Below are 27,169 nucleotides of genomic sequence, written 5' to 3' on the forward strand. Positions count from 1 at the left end.
GCCAGAGTTTTAGCTCAGCAAGTTAATGATGAGAAATGGAAATGAATCCCATGAGAGAAAAAAATAATATTTGAATTTGTCTTTTAGGTCCTTTAAAATAATTTGAGCATTTTTTTTCACCTCATATATAATATATTTTTTATTTAAATCTATTAAATTCCTCAGGAGTTAATTTTATTTTTTTTTACAAAAATGACAAATGCTATACATAAAAAAAAACATATGTATAGATCAAGAATTCATTATCTAGGCCTATGCTCTCACCTAAAAATATGGGATTCTCATATCGGTTTTTCGCAATAGAACCAATATTGCCAGGTTGTAGGGTTTATGATAAGAAAAATTAAAAATTATTATTTTTTATAAAATAAAAATATTATTTGAAAAATAAAATAAATTATAAAAACAAAAAACAAAATACTCAGATATGCAAGGAGAAACAATGGAAAACGAAAAGATAAAAAAAAGAAAAAGAAATCATACATACTTAATATATTCCATTAATAAAATAAGAAAAAGCTAATAAAGGAAAATGTGCATGTAAGAACAAACAAAATGCAATATTTACTAAGCTCAACATCAAGAATGTGACAATAATCCATAGGTACACATGAAACGATAATCAGATGCAATGAATTCTTCATTACTAGCTAATCTCAATTCTAACAGCATCAAACAAGTAAACCTTTCTTACTCAACTATCTCCTCATTGCATTTTAGTAAATTATCACAGAGAAAAGCATGCCTGCAAGTTAATACAATTAATAAATGGAGAAAACCATAAAAGTAACCATGGTTGATTGAATAGAAAAGATAATCATAAAAGTAATTTAAAAAAATTATTGAGAAAACCTGATGCAAAAGCATCTATTATTGAAGCCATTCAAATTGCGAGCAAGTAACCTATCGTTTAATATATTTAGTTTCTTTTCATGAGATTCTTTAGTTTTCTTATAGTACCATATCGCTAATCTTTTAAGTTAAAGGATTTGTTAGACCTACATATTTGGACCCTTATATTATGTGGGGCACCTTTTGGATGCTATATATATTAAAGCTTTGTGTTTTGTTTATTCATAAATTCATTTATAGCGCCTTTTATGAATTGTTGAGCGTCATCGACCCAAACCTCATTCCTAGAAACCCTGTGCCATGTGCCTCTAGGTTACTTTAAGCCTCTATCTTTTCCAAAACATAGAGTTCAATAGCTTGGTGCTTCCTTGAACTCCATTCTTTTGTTTTCCCTTTGTGCATCCACAACAATATAGAAACCATTTTGATTATAGCATATAATAACATGGATCAAGAATTGATGTGTATTCGAATCATAGGGGTAGGGAATACTTGATATGCTTATATTGGTGGATGTAAAATATATCTTTTCTAATTATTTCCCTAGTGTATGAGAGTGTATGAGACAAATATATATATATATATATATATATATATATATATATATATATATATATATATATATATATATATATATATATATAGGTAGTATTCTATGTTTATAATTCTACGGAAGGGAAATGAGTTACACTTACCTAGTATCGATATGGTTTTGTTATATAAACTATAATTTGGAAATATATGTATATATATATATATATATAATATATCTCTAATTGAGACAAATTTAGTGTTAGTTCCTTCGGTGTGGTTTGTGAATTTAAAGAACACTCAAATACTCATAAAATTCTCACACAAACCAAAATAAAAAAAAGAGACACACGAAATTAGTAATTAACCCAGTTCTGCGTCAACTTGCCTACGTTTGGAGGGCCAAACTCGGAGATCAATAATCCACTAAAATAGGTGAAAAATACATAAGTACAAGCACTTTTCGTTCAACCTCTCAAAGACAGATAAGAAACTTCTCCCGATTCTCTAATGCCACACAACCTCTATCTTGGATCATCATCATAATCTTCTAGCAAAGTTGCTTATATGGACGCCTCAACGTCCCAAATATAGCCCATAACTCTTTTAGAATCTCTATGGCTACTAACTTTAGAACCTTCCAAAATTAGCTGTTACAACTCCTGTTATAACTGAACTTGCAACATGGCCTTGACTGCTAACTTGGCTGAGTTTTAGTTCTGTTTTGAAGCTATCTCAAGACACATCAACCTCCCGGTAATGCTTAGTCCGAGTCAGTGTAGCCAGATCTCCCGATCCCAACTACTATTAACTAGCATACCTCCCTAGCTCCTCACCACATAATCCCCTCCCAAGGGGGCACGACTTTGTGCGTCTTCACACAACTTGCCAAAACTTGATCTTTAATCAATCATGCCAGTCATACCAACAATAAATATCTCTTCAATTTGACATGTCTTCAATTACTATAACTCTTCAATCATTGATAGGTATTTATTCATTTAACACCCATCCATATTTAGTCTTCAATCAAATTTCCTAAATATAGTCTTGATAAGATATTGTCAAAAATAACTCCACCAAGATCTTTCAAGATATTTGCCTCCAAGCCAAGAGCATTTGCCAAGTCACCATACTATCCACGTCACCATGGATGCACATCACCTTGACTAGGTGTCAAATCATGTCAATTAAAATGTATTTTGCACCAACATTTAGAAACACAAGATTTAACCGGTAAACAGAAAGGTAGACTAGTTGACTGAGTGCAAAACAAATATGTTAGGTCGTTTGGTATTGTTGCTAATTCTCATTTTTTATTTTTTATTTCATGTTTTAGAAACAAAACTAATAAAAATATGTTAGACATCTTGTTTTTGTTTTCAAAAATTTAAACAACAATCATCATGTTTGCACAATATATGTATATATATAGCTTTTTGAAAGAGTTTTCAAAACCCCTTCTTCCTCCATGAAACCCCTCCTCTCCTATTCCTCTCTCTCTCTCTCTCTCTCTCTCTCTCTCTCTCTCTTGTTTTGGGTTTTGATTTTTATTTTTTAAAAATATCATTTTTTTTAAAAAAAAATTAATACCTATATTAAAAAATTAATATTTTGAAAAAACCAGTTATAAAAATTTATTATTTGGCGTGTTGATAGTATTTATAAAAATTATTGTTTTGACCTTGATTTTTATATTCTAGGATATTTAGTAAATTTCCCAACAAAAAGTTTATGACTACATCTCTATAGCCCCTCCTTTGTGTTTTTAATTTGAATATGTTTTCTTAAGGCAAACATCCAAAATTTGTTTTTTGATTTTTTGAGTCAACAAATCTTACATCTTCCTTTTGGTTCCACCACAGACACAAAGCTACAACAAATGCCTCGTGCTAGAGATGAAACCGCAACTAAATTATTGGAAGATTATCAACATGTATAAATTTTTTAGTTTCAAATAGTGCAATTTTTATAAATATTTTTTACCTATACAATACTAGTCTTATGTTATTAATTTTATTTAATAGTAAAATTAAGTAAATTAATATGAAAAATAAAATTTTATAAAAGAATATAAAAAATATGAATTTGAAAAAATGATAAAAAAAAGGTAGAATTTCCTAATCGGTCCCTCTACTATTTTAAACCTGCCCATTTAGTCCCTGTACTAAAACTTGCACCAATTGAGTCCTTTTACTTTTTAAAATCATAAATTTCAATCCACACACAAACATCCGTTCTCTTTGCCGTTTGTGTGTGCTGACGTGGGTTTTTTTTAATGAATATTAATAAAAAACTAATAATCATAAGTAAAAACACATGCAATGCAACCTTTAAATCCTTAATTACATGTTGTATTAGAGAAGATTGAAACTTGTTCTTTCCAATGTGAATGATCTACCAAATTTATAGCCATTAATGGTTCTTCATTAATTCATAGAGAAGATTGACTAAAACCTAATAAGCATAAGAAAACCAGGTAAAGTTCTTTTTCTCATTAGAATAAATAAGCAAGCATTAATGGAGGAATAGATAAACATTACTCCTATTTGATAGGATTTAATTAAGAAGAGAAAGAAAAGGAAGAAGAAGAGAACAAGTTAGTTATCATTGAATTAAGAGATGAGTATAAAATGGAGAAATTAAGAGAAAGAAGAAGAAGAAGAAAACAGAGAAGAAATTAATAAAGAAAAGGGAAAAGGTTGGATTTCTCTCACAGAATGGGGAGGAAGGGAGGAAATGTGGCGTCTTTGAGTTGCTTTAGGGCTTAGATGAAGGAGTGGGAATGAGAGAAGGAGGCATTGTGGCGGATGAAGGTAATGATACAACGGATAGCATGGCGAGGGAGAGAAGGATGAAGAGTAGGAGAGTGCGGATGTTGCGGATGGGCGGCAACCATGGTTAAAGGAGATTAGAGAAGAGTGGTCATCATTGTCAAAGATGACGCCGGAGCCCAAAACGACATAGTAGATAGAGGTGGAGGGGAATGAGGATGGACGAGGGTTGAGATTCGTCGGTGGTGACTATTGATCGAGGCGTGATGATGACAAGTTGGAGATGACCAAATTGGAAAGAGAGTTGTTAGGGGTGTAATGCGAAATTACCAGAATTGGTTTGGAAGGTGGATGCGTAGTTGAGGATAGTTTGGTCTCTTTCTTTTCTCCATTAAAGAAAGGTATAATACTCGAATTGGTCCCTCTATTTTTCTCTTTCTTTTTTTTTCTCTCTACTCAGAAATGCTCCCGACTAGTCCCTCTACTTTTGAAAATGTGCCCATTTAAGGAGAAATGCTCCCAACTAGTCCCTTTACTTTTGAAAATAGAACTAAGTGGTAGGACTAGGTAGGCCCATTTTCAAAAGTAGAGAGACTAGTTAGGAACATTTCTCTCTAAGTGGGCACATTTTCAAAAGTAGAGGGACTAGTCAGGAGCATTTCTGAGTAGAGCGACCAAAAGGGAAGAGAGAGAAAAGTAGAGGGACCAATTCGGGTATTATATCTTAAAAAAAAGCCATATTAGCGCACATAGACAGCAAAGAAAACAGAAGTTTGTGTATGGACTGAGATTTTCCTATATTAAAAAGTAGAGGGATTTAATTGTAGAGGGACCTATTAGAGAATTTCACCTAAAAAAATGTTATAATAATTTTGTGCTAACCAAATGTGTTTTGTGCTTTTAGCTTTATAAAATATAATATATCCAAACATGCTATTGTTTTAAAGATACAAAAAAAAACTGATCTGGGGCGACGTTCGTGGTTCCAGTGGTGGAGATAGCTCTCGACAAGCACCTGGGATGCTGGACACTGGTAGGAAAGCTCTTCGCCGGCAGGATCTCTCCTACGTGCAAGTAGTGACTTCCTCCACGTCCGGAGATCGTAAAGCGAAGATGACTCCGTCTTTGACTAGCGGCACGACGGCTTCTAGAGGGAAAGAACCAGGGGAGAAAGAGTGGGTCCTGGTGCAGCATAGGAAGAGGAAGAGCATCAGCCCTCGTATGGAGAGTGGCAAGGGCACTGCTCTGGCAAGCAACAAATGACCTAGGTCGCCGGAGAATAATTCTGGAAAGTGTAACAGATGCTTTAGGACCTCACACACTACGACGCAGTGTCGCCACCAGGTGGTTTGCCGACGCTGCGAGTGTGCAAGTCATGTGGAGGTAAACTATCCCTTGGCGGTTAGAGGAAGTCCTCGTCGTAAGAAGATTTGAGTGAGACCACGGCCAAGATTGGAGGATGAGAAGGAGTTGAGGTTGAAGACACTAAGCTCCAACTCCTACTCCACCGGTCGATCCATCACTGCACAGATGAAGCTGTCTATCCCGATTCCGCCGGAGGCTTCGGATATTCGTGATGACCTGGAGACAATGAGAGTCCTATCTCTAAGAAAGGGACAGATCAGTGAAGGGGTCCTTATTGATGCCATTCTGGCTATTTTGAATTTCCCGCTTTCGGGACCGATTACCCCAATGAACGATGATGTTTATCTGATTCTGATGGCCTCTAAGGAGGAGGTGAAGAAAGCTTGGTCTCTTGGTACTTTTGAGCTTTCGTCTAAGCAGGGACTTTGCTCTATGTTTATTACTCCTTGGACGGCAGATCTGGGAGCACTTGGGAAAGCGTCGAGGGTTGGTCAATGGGGGCAATTGTGGAATGTGCCACTACACGGCTGGTGTGGGAGCGTTATCACTGAGATCCTTAAGCCAGTGGGAGGTCTCGCTGCTGTGTCAAAGATGTCCCGGCCTAACAAGAGCTTCGGGATGCGACGCTACTAGGTCCTTATCACTGGGGACAGGGGCGAGTTTCCTATTTATCGCAGGGACCTGGAGAGATATGTTTTACCGAGGACTCCTGTCGTTCCGCACGGTCTCACAGGTGATGGGGCGGTGGACAAGGGCAAAGGCCCGATGATTTAGCCCCCGGTTGCGGATAGAGATGGAAAACTGGAGGCGTTGTGGCTTCTCGGAAGACTGCAGACTTTTCCTCGTTGGAGACACGACATAATGAAAGTCACACTAGTGTGGATGACATTGTTCCTAGAGCGGAGGGTTCTAGCTCTCTCTCTCTAGACCATTACACGCGGTGGAGTGCAACTCCCGCTGTGGTGATGGTCTTCAGAGACTGGTGACGGGGATGCGTCCACGTCACGCTGGTGAAGACATACGGAAAACCTGGAGGCTTCTTCGGACCGATGGTCACAAGAGTGATCGCAGTCGGACTGATGGTTTTTTGGAAAAAATGCGAAGTGAACGATGTCCGTGGGTTGGACGTGCATGAAAATCCGGTAACCATGCTTGTCGATCCATCGCGTGCATCTTCACTACCACTTGTCGATCATCAAGCCGCTCACCATAAGGTTGTTGTCGATCCGCCATTGGCCCACGCGTCTGAGGCCATGGTACCTCGTACTAGTGACGCCGAGGCACATGAGATAGGAGAGGGTGCTAATAGAATGGCTGCACTTGTCTTGGATGTGGTGGAGACGGCCCAGGATGGAATTCTCGGCCCATTTCAGGAGAGGATCTCAACTTCTGTGGGCCTTCCCTCCTATGCTAGGCTAGAATTGGATGTGGATAGCATTAAAGCTAGCCGACTGAATGTTGGTCAAATCGAGCCCACTTTGGTCAGTAGTGGGCCCCTGGTACGGCCTGTTTACGATGTGGCCTCCGTGTTGTTGGGTGAGCAGCCTTTGCATGTGGCTGGAGAGCAAATGGGTGGCGGCCTTTTGACAAAGGAAGTGGCTGTAGAAGTTCTTGGTGCGGAGAGTGGTAACGCAACCCGACCTGGGGACCCTGCTGAGGATCTTTTCTTAGGGGTACTAGGGGATGAATTGGGCATAGCTTCGAAGCTCCTTTCTGTTGCTCCCCCCAATGGCTATTTTTGGCAGTTCATTGCTGGATTGTGGTCTCTGGTCCCGTCTGTGGGATCAGCTATCCCTCCACCCACCACTTCGGCGGCCCCTGACACGATGGTACCCGCCCCCAGGTGGTGTCCTCGTGGGACATGGATGGTGGCCTTCCCAGAGAACATTCACTTGGAGACTCTGTTACAGAGGAGGGTCTCCCTGAGGTCGACTATGACTCAGAAGTATCGGAATCCGAATTTGAGAAGACTATCAGATCTCTTTTGCCTGGTCTCCGGTCAGAGCCTGTTAGAGATCACATCCCCAACCACCGGGAGCCAGAAGAAGTGAACGAAAGAAAAAACCGTCCTCCAGGTGGACGGAGGATGCGGGTTTTGTTCTAGAACCTCCTCGGTCGGTGAAGAAGAAATGTACTCGCGACGAGCTTCGCGAAGCCCCTCCTTCCCAGCAGGCGAGTTTTGGTGAGCATACTTCTACTCTCCGTCGCAGCTTGGTGATCTCTGGGCAGCATGAGGATTCCACTGGTGGAGCTGCTCCAGGTGGAGGGGACTCAGTTTAGGGGTTGGGGTAGTGCTCACCTGTGTGGGTTCTGGCCACTCTGGTGTGGGTCTGGCATGTTTTGTACCCACTTCTAGCGGGCTTTTGTGTTCTGTTAGTTGTATCTGACCGACTGGTCTGACTTTTGTTATTTCTTTTTTCTTTTTAATGCATGTGGACCTTAAAAAAAAATGCTATTGTTTTTAAAAGAATTGACAACAAAATAAAATCAAATTAACAACAAAATAAAATTGAAATAAAAATAAATAATAAACAAATAAAAATGATACCAAACCACACCTTTTTTAGCATCGACAGAACATAATAATATTAAGGGGAACTTGAATGGCATGTTTGGATATCACACCATTAATAATGAAGGGGACCTTGGGACCTTGAATAGGCCGGGCCGCCAAGACTGACAGAATCATCAAATGCCCATGAGCGAGCCGGGCCGTCCTAACCTTGTCTGAGAACCCAACAATGGCCTTATTTTGCGTAGTCTTGAGTACCACGTCTGAGAAAAATCCTGCTAGAATATATTGAATCATTTATAACATATATTATTAAATAAAGGTATAATATTTTAGTTGGTCCCTCTATTTTTCTCTCTTTTTTTTTTGGTCCCTCTACTTAGAAATGCTCCTGACTAGTCCCTTTACTTTTGAAAAATATGCCCACTTAGCTAAAAATTGCTCCCAACCAGTCCCTCTACTTTTAGAAATGTGCTCACTTAGTCCCTCTAAATGGCATATTTTTAAAAGTAAAAGGACTGGTTGTGAATATTTTTAACTAAGTGAGCACATTTTTAAAAGTAGAGAGATTAGTTGAGAACATTTCTGAGTAGATAGACCAAAAAACAAGAGAGAGAAAAGTACCTGAATTATTTTGGTGATTATAACTTAAATAAACATTATATTGAAAATTAAAATATATTTGAATTAATATTGGTGGAAATCCATACCTCGCAAATAAAGTTCAATATCCACCTCATTCCTCCACTCACTGTTGGAAGGAAAACCAATGTTTGAGATGACAACTCATTCCTCCACTTGATCAATTCATTTTGGAAATAAATGGTGGGTCCACCAATAATTCGCAATAAAATATGATATAACAATCATGTCAAAATATTCTTTCAAAAGAATTTGGAGATTTTATTGTCCATTCAATCCAAAGTGTTTATGGATGTTTGCAAATGGTGTTGCATTTATAAGATTCAATTATTTAAATAAATATTTCTAATAATTTATATTCAGACATCTATAAAAGATAAATAATTAATTACAACTAATATAAAAAATTAAGGTGAATAGCATTATATCTCATCATCATCGTCGTCATCTATCATTATTATTATTATTGTTGTTGTAGTACTAGTATAATAGATATCCCTTATTCATTATTTTGGTTGAATGAATTTGATCAACATTTGAACTTTTTATTTGTTGCACCCCAGCATATTCCAAACTACTAATAAGCAAAAGTTTAGAGAATGACAACCAATTTAATTATTTATTTATTTTTGTTCGAGTATATATAACTCTAAAATTTATTATTATTATTATTATTATTATTATTATTATTTTTAAAAAAAAATAGCTAAACAATATTTATTAAACTGGAGAAAATATAATAACTTCACCACCAAATAGGTGAAAAACAAACAACAGAAGAACATAAAAATCATTAGCTGTGGATAACCAACAACAACAAATACAAAAGAGAGGAAATGAAAAAATCTCTTCAAAGCATCTCCAAATAACCCCCTAGCCTGCGTCCTGTTCGAGAACCTCCTTTGAAGGCGACACCATACTAATTTCCTCCACATGTGGGCTTTAAAAACTCCAAATTTCGCCGAACAATATACATAGAATATATTTTCTAACTTCCTTTGGACACTTAAAATAACTTCTATGTGGTTATCATTTTTTTAACCCTTACAAAGTTACAATAATATATATATATATATATATATACTAAATAAATTACCGATTTGGAAGTGCATGTATTATTGTTCTTTTTTAAAAGCATAGCCTCATGGCTATCAACAGTGAAAGGATGCCCGAGGAATAATTCCCAATAATAGAAAACAAAGATGATGTTGTTCCTTTACTGTGCTTCTTTTTTTAAAGGTTTTTTTGGCTTTCTAAAAGAAGACATACTGTTTTTTTTAATCATCACGCAAAGCGTGTCAGCAAGAACTAATATAAAAAGAGGTTCGGATGACTTTCTCCTTACATTATTTACGACCTGTGTTTTGGTGCTTTGAGTGTTTCATGTGAGTTTTCTTGACTTCGTTTTTTTAATTCATATTATTTTAAATTATTATTTACCGTTAGATTTGAGCATCTATCATATAGTTTGTGCAAGCTCTGATTAATTAGGCCATGTTTTACTTTCTCACACATATTATGTTTTTTATGAAATATAAAGTATTTCGCATCGTTTGAGATGATGCATAATTTTAATTAATTTTTTAATTGTGAAGTTTCTGAAATCACACTTTAATTTCTATATAATTGATAATACTTACCTTATTTAAGAGTGTTTATCACAATATACACATAATTGGTACGGACTAATTAATTGGAATGTAGAGTTGGTTCTTCAAAAGATGAAGTTGAACTTACTAGAATGTACTATTAATATAGAAATTAAAAATTTTTAATCATAGGTGATAATGAAACTTGTTGATACTGAAATTTAAATAATTTTTTATTGCTTTTATCTAGTTAAGGTTTATTATTATTATTTATTTATTTATTTATTTGATTAATAGACGACAAACAGGGATTGTCAAAAAGACATAATAATAATAATAATAATAATAATATTATTATTATTATTATTTATTTATTTATTTTAGACTTTTTATTATAAATAATAGTTTGGAATTAAAATCTAAAGTTACGGTGGCGATGAGGTTCCTATCACCCTTGATAAATTATTAAAATCTAAAGTTAATTTTTCAATCACCCTTGTCTAAAGTTAAAATCTAATAATAATAATAATAATTGCATTGTATTTTTCAATCACCGTAACCTTCACAAACACCATCCATTGTCTGATATGACCTATCACCCTTAGTCATCTTATATATATATATATATACTTCTAATTAATACAATTATTAAAATCTAAAGTTAAAGTTTTTTTTTGAAAAAAATCTAAAGTTAAAGTTTTTTTTTTTGAATCTAAAGTTAAAGTTGATGATGATTGAAAGAATTTTTTTTTTTTTGATAAAAGATTAAAAGAATTTTTCCACTTGTGTATTGGTTTTGATATTTATTTAATTAATTGACGAGTGATCTTTTGGTTAAAAATGCTAATTAATAATATTCTCATTTGATGCTTAGCATTCAGATATGGCTGGTGTCATCGATCTCGTGAGGCCTGTGGCAAGTTTTGTGGCTCCTTATCTGGTGAATCCCATCTCACGCCAATTCAAGTACTTGTTCTTTCTTAGCAACAATGTGAAGGCCATTACTGATGCCATGGATGAATTGAGAATCACGAGGGCGAGCACAAAGCAAAACATCCAAACTGCCGAGCTAGAAGGCAAAACTCGCTCCCCAACAGTAGAGTTTTGGCTTCAAAAGGTGGACGCCGTTGAGCTTGAAGTGACTGCCATCAAGCAAGCATATGATCACAGAACAAACTGCATCGCAATGCCTTCACTCAATATCGTTTCAAATTACAAGCTTGGCAGGCGAGCTTTCAAGAAGAAGGAAGAAATGGTGGAACTACTTGACAAAGCAGCGAAGTTCGATGTTGTGGCCAAGAAATTGCCTCCGGGTCCTGCAAGAGAGTTGCCAACTCCTTCAATAATGGTCTCAAATGAAAATTCAAACCTTGAGACAATATACCAATATCTCATAGAAAACATGACTGGGATCATTGGGATATGGGGCATGGGAGGGGTCGGCAAAACCACACTCTTGAGGAGCATCAACAATGAATTCTATCGCTCAAAAGATGGCATGTTTGATCATGTCATTTGGGTTGTGGTTTCTCAACAATACAGCTATGTAAAGATTCGATCCGATATAGCCAAGAATTTGGGATTGCCATCTACCAATGAAGATGCTGATGCAATCCATGATTTTCTGAAAATGAAGAGTTTCCTGCTATTGCTGGATGATCTCTGGAGTGAACATGATCTCGAGAAGATTGGGGTACCTCATCCTAAAATGCATCATGATCAAGACAAGCACAAGAGGATGGTGGTGTTCACAACGCGCTTGGAGAATGTTTGTGGTGACATGGAGGCCAATAAGACGATCAAAATACAATGCTTGGATCATGATGCTGCATGGGGTTTGTTCAAAGCCAAAGCCGGTGAAGAACTCATTGCATCCGATAATCTAATTCAACAGCATGCAGAGGGTGTTGTGATGGAATGTGCTGGTTTGCCACTTGCTCTTGTCACAGTTGGGAAAGCCATGCGCACCAAGAAGACAGCACAAGAATGGGAGTATGTGGGCAACATGATGAGGAAATCAAAGTATCCAAGCATTCCAGGTATGAGGAAGGAATCTGACTTCTTTCCTATTTTGAAGATCAGTTATGACAATTTGGAGAGTGATATTTTGAGACAATGCTTCTTGTATTGTTCCTTATGGGGTGAGGATGTGGCCATAGCTATTGATGATCTCATACAATGTTGGATGGGGCATGGTTTGTTAGATGATTTTGATGACCTTAGTGAAGCTTACAACAAAGGTGGGATCATCATTGGAAACCTGAAAGGAGCATGCTTACTAGAAACAGTTGCCCTACCTTGGTTACATGAAGAGAGCTATGTGAAGCTTCATGATGTGATCAGAGATCTTGCCTTATGGATAACTTCAGATTGTGGGAGAAACAAGCAAGGATGGTTGGTGCAACCAAACTCTAACTTAGAAAGATTACCAGAAGATGTCATCAATGGGGAAGTGATTAACATTTCAGTTAACAATATGAAAGCGTTGGATGGATTTATTAATTTCCATAAGCTCAAAACATTGATTCTCTCCGCAGATACTAGAGAATATCTTATTACTCCTGAATTCTTTACAAAAATGCGTTGCCTCAAGTATTTGGATCTAAGTCATGCTAGTATCGAAATTGTACCTGAAGAGATTGGTGGACTTAATGGGTTGGAATATCTCCAGTTACCAAGAAATCTCAGATCTTTACCCACTGCTTTGGGTGATTTGAAGAACTTGAAGTATCTATATATTTTCGATTTGTCTGAGGCAAAGATTCCTTATGGGCTGATAGCAAGGCTAACAAAGTTGCGAGTATTGGATCTATTTTACACTGGTGACGTCTACCTTGAAGAAAGGCATGTGGATGAGTTGCTGATCTTAAAAGAATTGAAAGGAGTGGGGATTAACATAAAAGCCAGTTCTACATTATTGGAAAGGCTCCGTCCTGTTCCAAAAAGGAGACTTCGTTTGTGCTGCTTGGATGATGAATCAGATTTTACTTCTATCAGCATATCTCCCTTACATCTTGGAAGCAACAGCATGACAAACCTTCATGAATTGACTATTTCCAATATCGAAAGCTTACAGGAATTGGTAATGACAACAGAAAATGACAGTTCTTGGTGCCTCTCTCATTTGAATGAATTATATTTAGATGATCTCCCTCATCTAAAGAATGTCATTTGGAAGGACTTGGAAACACAATTTTTTCTCCCCGGGCTGGTTTACTTATTTATCATTAACTGCAATAGCTTGACTAGCTTGTGCTGGACTGCTCACCTACCACGTCTTAAACAACTCACTATATCACAATGTGATAAACTGGAGAGTATTATTAAAACTGGTGATGATGCTACAAAGGTGATTGAAGAAGAAGGTAACCTTTTCAAGAGTCTCAACTTATTGTATCTTACGGATAATCCAAATTTGGAATGCATATGCGAGGGAGAACTATCCCTTCCTTCTATTGAATTGATTACATTTGAAGGTTGTGACAAGTTGAGAAAGCTCCCACTTGGATTAGACAGTGCTAAGAACCTAGAGAGCATAGATGTCTCATCCACCATGTGGGACAACATCGATTGGGCACACAAGGATCACTTCTCCCATTTAGTGCGTACTATTGTTTAAGACGATTTATATAGCTGTGTCACAATAGCATTTCTGTTTTACTTCATGTAACCCTATAAATTATATTGGTTTTGTTTACCTCTTTAATGACAAATGCTCCTTATGTGATTCTGACCCCGATAAAATGTCAGGTTCTTGTAGATAGGTCAAATATTTTTTTGGGAAAAGTATAAAAAAAAACTCTTTTGGTTTTTGAGAAAACTTAAATTCCAAAAAATTAAACAAAATCATGTTGAAAAGTCATTTTTTTTTATGCCATGTGGCTGTTTTTTACATGAATGAATGATTTTGCCTCTATAAAAAATGACAAAATTTACACCGTTAATGATTTTTCTTCTTTTTGCAAATCTGAGAACCACACATCATAAAATCGGAAAAAAACCACATTCCTTATTTTGCAAATCTTGGAAACCACAAGGGTTTTTTTTGTACTTTCCCTATTTTTTTAAACTACTTTATTTTATTACTATTTTTTTAATAGTTAGTGATTTAGCAATGAGTCACACACATATTGACACAAACTCTCTCTCATTATATATATAAGAATTGTGTATAAGTCATGTGTAGGATAATGGATTGAGATTGAAGTGAGTGGAGCAAGACGAGTCTTCTCCAAGATCTCTGGCGGGATTCTGGTGGCGGTGTTGATGGTGGTGGGTAGCGCGGAGGTCGTCGAGAGGCCTTTGAATCTTCAGCGTGGGGGATCGAAACTAATTGATTCCAAACAGCCATGTTCGCCAAAAGAGTCAACTTGTGAACGATGCTTCCGATCATCCCACATGACGGCGGAATATAGGCACCAAGTGGTGTGTGTCTCAGATGCCTGGGCGTCGGACATCTGGTGGCTAGGTGTCAGGTGGATTTGAAACAGAGTCCTCACTGCAAGCGGCTCCATGTTAGATTTAAACGAGTGACAGTGGGATCACTTGTGCAACTTGATGCTGAGAATCAGGTGATGATGACTGATTCATCATATTTATAAAAGCTAGGTCGAGTGTCCCTTTCATTGTCTCTCTCTTCGGAGATTTTCTGCAACCCAGGAGGATCTAGCTAAAGTGGCCATTCTGTCCTTCTTCAACTAGTCTAGTGTTCTGGAGATTGCTTCCTCTTTGATCAACAAACAGCTAGCTGGGCCCATTACTCTGGTGAATGAATATACTTTTTTGGTGCCTTTTGCGAGCAGAGAAGAAGTTAAGGAGGTCTGTAAGCTTGGCAATTTTGATGTGTCAATGAAGGACGACCCCTATGACCTGAAAATTGCTCAATGGTTGGCGGAGTTGGGTGCTAATGGGAAGGCATCCGGGGAGGGCAGTGGATGCTTGTATGGAACCTCCCGTTGCATGGGTGGTTTGGCAGGCGGGGAGTTGGTGACACTGTCATAGGCGACGGTACCTCATAAAAGATTCGTTACAGCACTAGTGCGATGATGGCCCGGAGCTTCTCTTCTGATGATGGTGAATGCCAGTCTGGGGATGAGAAAATGTCTTGTACTTATCACCTCGGACCGTAGCTTATTTTCGGTGTTTAAGCGGGAGCTGGGTCCCTATTTGCTACCGGATGTGGGCCATAGCAGTTGAGGGACACCTTGTGGAGCATTGTTTCAAGCATGAGCTCTCGAGGGAGGAGAAAGGGAAGCTCAAGGCCCATGTTTCTCAGCTACCTTCAAATGAGAGTGGGATAATGGTCCGCGGCTCGTGTTCAGGAGACGACGAAGTTGGTGGCGTGAGGAGCCTTGTTGGTTTGCAACCAAAGGATTTGTCGGAGAAAGTAAAGGTGACGTTGTTGGCGGTGGTCAAGCGGATCTCCCATAATGGCGGAGAAAGGGCCTTACTGACGGTGCTTGAGCCTTACTCCCACGTTGGCAGACTTAGGACTGTACCTTGCTCACGGTCGTCCGTAAAATAGACCAATAGTCACTTTGGCGTCTGGAGATGGACCGGTGGTCGGGAGAGGGCTCGGTCTCCCAAGCTGAGAAGGGACATGTCGAGAGGGTTGGGCTTGAGGCCTCAACCTGTTGACTAGTTGCACATCTGGATGCTAAATGCAGAGAGCTCCAAGGTTACGACATGTGGCAAGTTTGAAGCGTCCTAGGTTGGGGAATGTAAGGTGGTAATTAGACGTAAAGAGGATAGTTGTCACTCTGATTTGGCAGCACGTAAGGTGGAGATATCATGCCCTTTGACTGATCCTCTGGACTCAGATATTAGGTTGGGTTTGTGAATGGGCCTTGAGCCAACTTTTGGTAGTGTGGACCCGTTGCTTATGTGTGAAGTTGAGCAGCCTTTGGGCCAGAGTTTGGGCCAAAATAGGGAGATTTTGAATTCTGCTATTGAGACCTCTTCGGCGTGTACTGGGTCTGGGCCAGAAGTGAGGCCTGATCTTGGGCCAATCACTGGGCCTGCAAACAGTGAGACTCTTGGGCTACAGAATGGGCCAGATATTGGCCCGAATATGCTGTTTTTACCACAGTCATCTATGCAGAATGAGTAGGGGTTGATGAGTGGACACTTGAAGAAATCGGAGACTTATATACCTATGGTATTTCATAACAGGCATTTAGGCCATGATTCCAGCCAATGTTGATTCATCGTTAGGGGTCGACAGTGCTGCTTTCATTGCTAAGTACTCCGAGGGCATTGAAAATCAATTTGTTGATAAAACATCGCTTAACATTGTGTCTGATTTTGATGATTCGATTTCCAAATTTGAAAGAAACCTCCTAGTTCTTTTACCAAACTTATATGATGGTACTGAGTCGACAACTTTAGAGCAACCACAGGGAAGTAGAAGAAGTGAAAGGCCTAAAAAACCTTCTTTAAGATTAAATGAGGACGCTGGGTTTCTTGATGAGCCCCTTAAGTCTGCCAAAAAGAAAGTTTTGAAGAGAGATAACTTGGAAGGTACAACCTCCAAACCTCTCCTTTTCTCTGATTGGTTTGATGCACAAATTTCAAGCTATTATAATGTATGTGGCATTAATTTTTCTGAATTTGTGCATGATTGTATTACCTATATTCGTATGCTAGAAAAGAGACGTGCTGCCCCTTCTAGGGGGTTGGCGGCGACCTCTTCAGAGGTATGCGAGTTCTAACTGTTTTTATAAAAAATTGTCACTTGGAATGTTAGAGGACGAGGAAGACCGGCTAATCGGTTTCTGGTTAAGGACTTTTTAAATTTGCATTTTGCCGAAGTTTGTTGTTTACAAGAGTGGAAACTTGAAGAAATCACGACATCCATGGAAAATTTGAAAAGTTGGGAGAGTTTAGTTTAACTGTTGAATTCTCTTCCAAGAAATATAACTTTACTGGCGTTGCACTGTGGTGTACGGTTCTAACGTGAGGACCTTAAAGCAAGCTTTTTGGGAGGAGCTTCGGGCAAGTAGGGGGCCATCGCACTGCCCATGGGTTGTTTGTGGTGACTTCAATGCAATATTTGCCCTAGAAGATAAAATTTTAGGGGTCCATAATCTGATGGACATTCAAAAGGCTAATGATTTTATGCAGGGACCTGGTACTATTGGAACCACTCGCCATTGGTAGAAGATTTACCTGGACAAATGGGCAAGAGAACAAGATTTTGGTGAAACTAGATTGTTTCTTAGTTAACAATGATTTGGGTGGCTCACTTTCCCAAGATTACTCAAAATTGACTTCCTGGACTGGGGTCTGATCATGTGCCAACCAGACTGGAACTCCAATTCAAGACCCTTCCACTACGAATTAGCATGATCTACTACAGATGTTTTCTAGGATTTAGTTCATCAATGGTGGGGGGGAACGAACTCATGTGGGCTATGGGGCGTTTCTTATGGCTAAAAAAGTGACAGCTCTTCGGGAGCATCTACGAAGATTGGCTAAATTTAACTTTAGCTCTATAAAAGTTTTTACAAATAGGAGCTTAGAGTGTTAGTACAAGACATGGTCTAAAACAAAGGCAAACTACTACAACAACTATAACCACACACCAACCAAAAAGGAACATGCGCTACCTGACGACCCGACTAAGCTGACCCTTGCAAAACCCTACTCCTGATAAAAAATAAATATCAACAACTTGATGAGCTTCAAAAAACCCAGTAAGTAATCCACTAAAAACCAAAATACATATTAACAGAGTTTAAAGATTTAAAGTAGCATCATGTTGCAAAAATCTGAACCATGCATATATATACAAAGCTAAATCTTGAGTACAAAACATCAACAAAACCCAAATACATGGATCTATAAATATTTAACAAAAAAGGGGGTTTTCCAATCGTTTAAGTGTCTCCAATTCACTACGGTCATTTATTTTACCTCAGCAGCACCCGAGTCAGAATATCATAACCTATTTGTTTTACCTCGGTGGCTCGAGTCAGAAATTTAAAACGCTATTATCTTGCTGACGGTGCGACATGAAACTATAGTCTCAGTTACAAAGTTCATGTCGACATGGTCAATATTGACCCCTATTGACTGGGTTAGGACATAATTATAATTGGAGACTAACTTATGCATAGCAATAATTCTTGCAAGATCCCACTTTTAAGAACTAACCAGTATTTCAAAACAACGAATAATTAAATAAATAATAAATAACAAGTAATCAATTAAATAAATAAATAAATAAAATGTATGAAATTGTGCAGTTGGTTGCTTATTCAAGTGTGAAAAATTTAATAGAAACCATTTCTAACCCATGTCAATATTTTAAGAAACTGATAGGATTTCCAATGTAAAATAATTGAAAAGAACTTTTCAACAATAGCAATAACCAAGCTCTCACTTGTGAAATGAAGATAACCTCAAAGTTCACAAGATTCGATTTATCAAAGCCTTAAATGATTTTTGATCAAGTAGGTGGCAATTAACACAAAAGTAGATAATTAAAATACACATATAACTGAAATTTATAAACATGTATGACAAAATATAGTTGAAACTAAATGTGGAATTACTTACCTGGAAAAGCTCCACTCCAACTCACTCCCACAGGCTAGACAATCCTTCTTCAAAGCCCTATCAATAGCATAGCCAAATCTACTTGCTCAAAGTCAAAAAGACCCACTAAGCATTTTGACTACACCGACACTGGCATGAACCAATAAGAGCATCCTATGCATTTCTTACTCAAAGCAAGGTAGCTACTAGGTTAAAGAAGACATGATGTCAATACAAGGAAGCCATACAAACATGCTTGAATAAACATCTAAGGAGAAGATTTCAGCTAAAAGCCAAATGAGAGCTTGCTTACCCAATAAAGCTAGAGAATATGTCACTCAACTCTAGAGCTCCCTCTCTAACCTGCAACTTATCAAGTTCTCCAAGGTTAAAGCTGTAAGGTATTATGCAAAAATCAAATAATATCATTAAAGGCATGCATAAGCAATAATAAATTTGTGATATGTTCTAATTGTTTTAATTAAAAGACCTAGAAAATTACCTCTTAAATTTGAAAGCCTTTTCTTTGATGTGCCAAATTTGTCTTTCGGATTGTCGTAGATCTCCTAGCACTGAATGAAAGTCCCACACCTCTAGATTACACGCTAGAATTAAGAAACAATATCTTTTTCTTCTAAAAATAGTGGCTAGGGTTATAGAGGAAGAGAGAGCTTGGGGATTTTTTTCACTAGAGAATTAATTGATTGATTCTAGGGTTAGAGACTTCATAAAACGTGATAAACATTATTAAATTATGAGTCCTATTCGAAATATAAACTTTCATAATATTATAAACATTATTCAATTATGAGTCCTATTCAAAATATGAACTTTCATAATATGATAAATATTATCATAGAAGTTCTATCCGAAATATGAGTTCTAATGTAACTAAAACCACTTTTGTCTTTGAGTCCTTATAATTTTGATTATCTATTCAACTCCATCGAATTTAAATCAAAATTTAAACTTAAAACAAAAACCCTAGAATAATTTACAATTTCACTTATCCCATGAAATAAAACTGTAAATTGACAAATTTACCGCTGCACTTAAAATGACACTGATTTTTTATTCTTTTAAGCGTGACTCCCTAGGTTCATTCTGATTGGTAATGGGAGGATACCGAAGGACGTGGGTGATACCTAGCCAACTCCGTGGCCCCACGTTGGAACCCAATTGAATAAGAATTAGTTAGATCATTACAAACATTTTCGATTATGATTACCATATGTGTGTAAACCCTTCGTTATTATATCCCAACAGAGTGAAAACCATGGTAATTGTCAAACTCATTGAACTCGATCACATGCAAACAACTATAGTAGAGTGAGATTACTAAACTACCCTTCGTGTCCCACACGATTAGTTCGACTGCCTTTGACAAGATCTTCTAATCTCACATACTTATAATCACATAGTATACTAGCTCGTTTACTTCTGAGAAAAAGATTTCTTTCTTGGTGATCACTCACAACTGCTACTTGTCTGACATAGTCACATCTCGAGGTCAGCCCTACCAAAAGGTAAACTGGGCCTAACAACTCTAGTAACAGACTAGGCGTCACAGGTACATTGTGATTATGATATCTTAGGTCTAAGATCCACTCATATGATCATAACCAGTAATCCCAATCATGGACTATATAAAAGTAAAACCCATGTGATTGGATTATTGTGAGTCATGTTCGAATACACCAATTCCAGTGATGTATTTATGACATATGTTCCCTCTATTCCATAGTGTTCAACTAACACTCTTCGTCAAAGTATATGTCACACAAATCTTTATAAATCTTTAACGTCCAATTAAAGATTCTCTGATTTGTGAATTATTTAAGTGTATAAGTACCAAACCCTTCTAGTGCTCTCCTTTTTATCCCATAAAGAGTAGAACGTTTAACTTAATACACATGGACTATGATATTTAAAACTAATTATAATGCCATCACAAGATTTATTTGAACATCAAAATAAATGCCTATTAATAATAATAACAATGTATAATATAAATGAAATGCCCTTATACAAGTATCCTCGTTGACATTCGAGGGTATAATCCTAACAGAAGCAAGGTACAGAAGAAGAAGAAGAAGAAAAAGAAAACCTTGGCCTCTTTAAAGCTTGGATCCTCTCACCTTTCGTATGCCAAGGAATGGCTTATGGTGAGGCCTAAGGAGAGGGAGAGCATGGAATGGTATGGGAAAAAGCAAGCATGGCATGTGAAAAAGCATGTAAGGCATGGTTAGCCAATCTTTACTGGTGTGGGGCTCACACTACTAGCTAATCTGAATTTTAACAACATTAAACAAGTAAAACTTTCTCACTCAACCATCTTCTCATTGCATTTTACATGGTCAATAGATTAATCTCATGTCTATTAATATCCAATTTTGAAAACATTATTAAAAATATTTAATTAGTTTGATTTTTTTGAATTATCTTATATAATTTTAAATGTTTAAAAATTTAATTCACGATATGGATAAAAGAAAATAGCAGCCAACAAGATTTTAACTCATAACTTCAAAGCAACAAAACACTTATGACAGCATGACTTTAACCAATACACCAATAAACTTTTGAGTAACATTTTTTCTTTATTAAAAGACTTTATTTTGTGATTTTTTTCACATATTTATATATTTTAAATGATATTTTATAATTTAAATAAATAAATAAATAAAAACCGGTGGGCCGGCCAGTGAACCAGCGGGTTCCGCCTGGCTCGCCGGTTTTGGGGCTCCCCTGGGCTGAATCGGCTCGGCGATTTGGCATTATTGGTTGGGCCGGGCTAGGCGGACTCGGTTAACTAACTCATGCTCCCCTCTAGATCTAACAACTTTCGAGTATAAGCAGATAGCACCACCAATTGGTTTGTTGAGGATGTAAAAACGCTTTCCCATTTGATCCACTGGAGCCACCTCATTTCCTGAACATGGTCAATTGCTTTTTTTACTAACCAATTATAATTAGGCTTCTTATTTTTAAAAATCTGATCACATCTAGCTTTCCAAAGGTTCCAAATGGCAGTAGCAGTAATTGAAGCCTTAAGAGCATAACTATTAGAATTTTGATTTTCAAGCCAAATTCCAGTCAAAATTCTTTTATTGAATTGAAAAGTATGCCCAGTTAGAGTAGTAAGATTATGCCAAACTGTTTGGGCTAGTATACATGTATTTGTTGGGTATGTGGAGCCCTGATTGTGTGACACCCCTTGAGGCGTGGATCCAACTCAACGCTGAGTTGGCGGGGGGTACGAGAGAGCATTGGTTTAGATTGGGTGTGTGGGGACAACGCCCCGCTGTAGGATACAAGGGTAATTTATGTCTGGTTAGGATTATAGTTTGATAATCTAGTAAAATTGTATCTGGATAGGATTTGTATTCAAATATGTTTAGGATTTGGATAAGTTTAAGATTTAGAGATGCTTTACCCTATTCCAGATATGCTTCAGATTTCTGTTCTAGATATGCCTTAGATTTCTTCTATACATAGGTAGTTCCTTGTAAGATGTAATAGGCTTCTGATTTTGAAAGAAAACCCTAGTGCAGTCATGGATGTAGCCAATCATGCCAAACCACTTAAATCTTGTCTTTGTGTGATTGATTTTTGCCTTTGTTCTTTCTCTCTCAACCATCCGTGGGAATGCAATTCCTAACAGTATTGAATATGTGTTATGTGGTCTCATCAACTAGCCCACAGAAACAATACAATTCCTTGGGACCAAAATTAATGGCATGAAGATAATTACATGTTTTAACCTTGCCATGCATAAGTAGCCAAATGAAAATTTCAACTCTGGGTGCCATCTTGAGATTCCACAAATTTCTCCGACCAATCCAACTCTCAGAATGTTTTTGTCTGCTAATGAAGTGTCCATAGACAACAGCAGATAAGGACTTGCTATTAGTACCCAAGTACCAAATCCATTGAGATGAAGACGGAGTTGAAATCCTTTTAACTTAAAACATGAGGATTACCTTCAGAGCTAAACATGGTTAAAAAATTCTGGTGCTATCCCAGCCATTATCATGCATGAAATCAGTAACATACATGTTCTCAAATGCTAGGTGCATATTAAGATAGACCGGTTTGAATGTTGTCACAAGCTCAAAATACCAAGGGTCATATAAAAAGGAAAACAACAGGGGATCAAAAGATTGTAACCACAAGCAATCTTTGATAACATTGGCAATTTCACAATTTCATACAACCCTTTAAAGAAACAAGAATAGTTAGAGGGTGTGCTCAAATTCCATAAGCTAATCATACCATACTTATGGATGAGTAAATCAACCTAAAAAATGTCTTTGCAGTTGAGAAAGTTTAAAAAAATTTTAAACATCAAAGACAATGTTATAAGAATTATAAATCTTATGATTTTTAATTACAAGTTTCCATGGTTTTACCGCTGTGAATTAATGTTTTGTTGAAACTCTATATCATTGATTTATGAGCAAGAGTATTGCTATTTGGTGTTTATGTGCATGAAGATTTATATGTATATTGATTTATCGCATTTGAAGTGAGGTATGTTAATCTTGAGCATGGAATACTTGTGATTTTCATTTATGTGGAATGATGCACATTCCCGACATGTGGGCATTGTCCTGGTCAAGGACCAATGATTATATTGTCTTGATGATATTTCTTATTACACCTATGGTTGGTTGATGGTGATGGGGTTGTAACCAACCTGCTGTAATAGGGGGTCCCCATGGGCCACTCTTTGGAGGTGTCGTGGAGGACCCGGTTTGCTTATCCATATCAGGTGGTGCATAGAGTTTTGACTGTATGATACATCGAGATTCCAGAGTCACCATATGGAACTAGTGGGTTAACATCAAGGACATGAGGGCCTTGATGGCTCTAAACATAGCCGCGGCCACAACTATAGTTTAGAGGGTTTTCTAGACCATTCTTCGGCTTTTTTGAGATGCATATTATTTATTTGAGACTTCATGATTATTATGTTGAATTCTTGTGAAATGTTTATGCATATTCTTGGAAAGACTGAGATTTTTTATTGTGAGTTTGCAATTTGATGTTTTAAAAAGTTGTATTATTCTTAAATACGATTTTTGAAGTTGAACCCCTAATTTGAGGCAAAGGCATTATGGTTATGGGGTTCGCATATATATATATATATATATATATATATATATATATATATATATATATATATATATATATTATTCAAATTGTTGTTTTAATCAAAGTTCTTGTATTTATTCAAAAGCTTGATTATTGATGTTTATTCTACTTGGTTTGATATACTTTTTAAATTGTACTAACTCACTCACTGAGTGACTTAGGCTACTAACCCCCTCTTTTTCTTCCTAAGCTCTAGCAGCCAATAGCGTGGCTATATAGTTGTGTGCTGGGCATTGTCTAGCTCTTCTTCTTCATCTGTTTCCTGTACCTTGTATGTTTATCTTTTTAGAATCAGTATGTTGTAATAGAACATGGATCCACTAGTCTGTTTGAACTCTGTATGTATGGTTTGTTTGATTATCTAGTTTCTTGGAGGTTTTGTTGTATCTGTGAACAGTATATTTCTTGAACTCTACTATCACAGTATTATATTGTTGCTTCCTTTGTGTACCTTTGTGTTCCTTAATTTATCTATTCTCTTTAGCATTTCTCATTCCATGGATTTTATTAGCCTTGCGACGACTCGAGGGTTGAGTGGGGTGGGTATCCCTCCTCCAATTGTCACAACAGTTGTTGAGTCCCGGAGTCCACTGGTTGAGGTGTGACACTAGGGCTTAAGGTTCCATTTCAGTATCTTTAATAACCTTATCTAGAGCACCCAAATAAGAAGTATTCCTGTCAAGCAAGGATTTTCTGATACAAGAAAGAATGTGAGCAAAATTATGCACTACAGAAGAGTGCGATTGAAAATTAAGAGAATTATGAACAACGGAGAGCCAATCCGCATATTCAAGCTAATAATTCTCAAAACCAAAAATCTTACATGAACAACAATTAGTATTATTCACAACCAAAAGTAAAGGGGAGTTATCAAAAGCAATTTTAGTAAGATCCATTATCGAAGACGAATTAAAGACTTGACCATTGTGGATTAGCTAGACATAGGTCCAAACAAGCACACCACCTGGCCAATCCACTTTGACCATTACACCAAGAAAAAGTGGGACCGATAAAATCAACATCCAAAAGGGAGTTATTAAGAATAATATCAGAGAATAAATGCATCTTATTGGCATAATACCGAAAGGGGCACCCTTATGTTCAATGTAAGAAGCAATAGTATTAAAGTCACCCATCAAAATCCAGGGCATATTAGTACAAGACATACCAGATAATTCTCTCCATATATGCCTCTAAATAGCAATGTGGTGGCCATTGTAAATTGCAATAAAAACCAAGGTTCTCCAATCCTGAGGGGTGATTACCAGATGTAAATCTAGTTTGGACTTCACTATTGGCGTGACGGAACCGATATTCTTGCGCCATAAGCAAATAATCCCACCAGAATACCCATCCGCCTCAATGGCAGGCCAACTTTAGTTAGATGAAAATGATTACAAAAGTGAGTAAGTCTGGCCTTATCAACACAAGATTCCAGTAGGCAGATCATATTCAACTTGTGCTTATGCATAATAAGCTTAATTCTATTCAAAGTGTTCACTCTTGAAGCTTATCTACAATTCAAGCATATGATGTTAATATGATTCATAATAAATAATAGAGAAAATAAGAAAAAAGAAAAAAACTAAGAGATTAACAAAACGGAAGAGAAAGGAAAGGATCATGGTAATGATGGTTGACTTCCACCACTATCCACATCCAATCTTCCCTTTTTGTGCGACATTGAACTGGGTATAAGTCTTATGCAAGCCAAAGCTTCTTTTGTCATATTGTCATGGTATTGTCAAAAGCACCATATCTATTTCTCCCTCGAAAGTCTCCGAGTCCTCCATCTCTTGGTTAGATCTATCCTCTGTCCCCTCAACCTCAAGTGCTTCAAACACTTGGTCCACCATCATCCGATGCCCCCATCAACCTCACCAGCACAAAGGATGGGGAACTGAGAAGACACCAAAATAAGGGCAAAGATGTCAACGCCTAGGGTCTCAGGGACTCTTCCTGATCGCATACATGTTCATCCTCCACAGCTAGCAAAAAAACCCCTTTGTTGCCTTGGAGATTGAGAACATTCACCAACATCTTGCTTGCACATAGTTTCCCAACTTTGGATGGGGTTGAAAATAGGATCATCCATCTCTCATCACATCAACCCTATTGGAGTCATTGTTTTTTGACATGGTGCAATCATGACATCAGGTGGAGTGGTGGCTGCACAATAACTAGACGGCTCTTGGGAAACTCCATTTATTTCTTTTGGTTCATCTCCCCATGTGGAAAGTGAGGGTGAGACCCAACCTCCACGTGGCCTCCATGCATCTTCTCAGTTTGCTTCCGACCATTATCCATCCAAGACGTCATGTGCATATATCTCACTTGTTGGTCCTCCAAGTGTTCCACCATGGCCACAGCCATGGTTGAGCCCTATCTGATGAGTTACAATCATCCACCACCCATTACTGGACTTGTCAAGCTTTTCCATTGCTTCTTGTGGGGTCGGATACTAGTCGTCAATATCCAAACTTGCTCCTTGCACTGGGTCTCCCGGTAATACAGCCTCCGGTATTAACCCACTCCTCGGGTTACCAAGACGAACATCAAAAGATGCACTACCATGGGTGACCTTTCGCCGAAGGCCGTAAGAGTTAGCGATGTGTCCCACCAAGCTACAATTGCAGCAAAATAATGGTAGCTTTTCATAGAGAACTACCATGAATGCCTCCTTGTCGTCATCCTGCAACCAAAACCCCGCTTCAGAGGCTTCGATAAATCAATTTCTAGACACAGTTTGGCAAAGCGAGTGTGTTCTAAAGACGCTGTGTGTTCTTCCACTTTGAGGAGTTTGCCAAATCTTAAAGTGATGGTTCAAAGCATGGATGACATGGAAAGAGTTGAAGTGAAAGCCCACCCACCGTCCATGGGCCACCGAAGAGGACCTTCTGCATCACTTCATGGGACACACACCAGATGAGAAAGAACCCATTAGACATGTCTGATATCTGAACAAACCCTACAGAACTCCACAAACCAACTAGCATCCTCTTGACATATTCAAAAGCCAGAGTTTTACCAAATAGTTTTCCATAGAATGCATGTTGGAATCATTGCTTGGCCTAAAGTTTACAAGCAGAATCCACCCTGAGAACATCCTTGACGGTTGTCTTGAGTTTCTCCAATGTTTCAGCATCTAAGAATGGGGTGAGACTATCTTTACGGTGTGCAACTGATACATCCCTTGTGTATCCGTAAGC

The 27,169-nt window shown here is 37.6% G+C and overlaps 1 protein-coding gene across 1 annotated transcript; it reads left to right on the forward strand.

The window, feature by feature from the left end:
* The first annotated feature begins 11,132 nt into the window (after positions 1 to 11,132).
* LOC120266576 (probable disease resistance protein At5g63020) lies at positions 11,133 to 13,988 on the forward strand. The gene has a single exon (XM_039274215.1). The coding sequence runs from the start codon at positions 11,149 to 11,151 to the stop codon at positions 13,882 to 13,884; it is 2,736 nt and encodes a 911-aa protein (XP_039130149.1). The 5' UTR covers positions 11,133 to 11,148; the 3' UTR covers positions 13,885 to 13,988.
* The last annotated feature ends 13,181 nt before the right edge of the window (positions 13,989 to 27,169 follow it).

Source organism: Dioscorea cayenensis, chromosome 8 (assembly GCF_009730915.1).
Source record: "Dioscorea cayenensis subsp. rotundata cultivar TDr96_F1 chromosome 8, TDr96_F1_v2_PseudoChromosome.rev07_lg8_w22 25.fasta, whole genome shotgun sequence".
NCBI classification, from domain to species: domain Eukaryota; kingdom Viridiplantae; phylum Streptophyta; class Magnoliopsida; order Dioscoreales; family Dioscoreaceae; genus Dioscorea; species Dioscorea cayenensis.

What these genes read in the sequence shown, in the direction of transcription:
- LOC120266576 (XM_039274215.1), top strand. Translation starts at nt 11,149, where the DNA reads ATGGCTGGTGTCATCGATCTCGTGAGGCCTGTGGCAAGTTTTGTGGCT.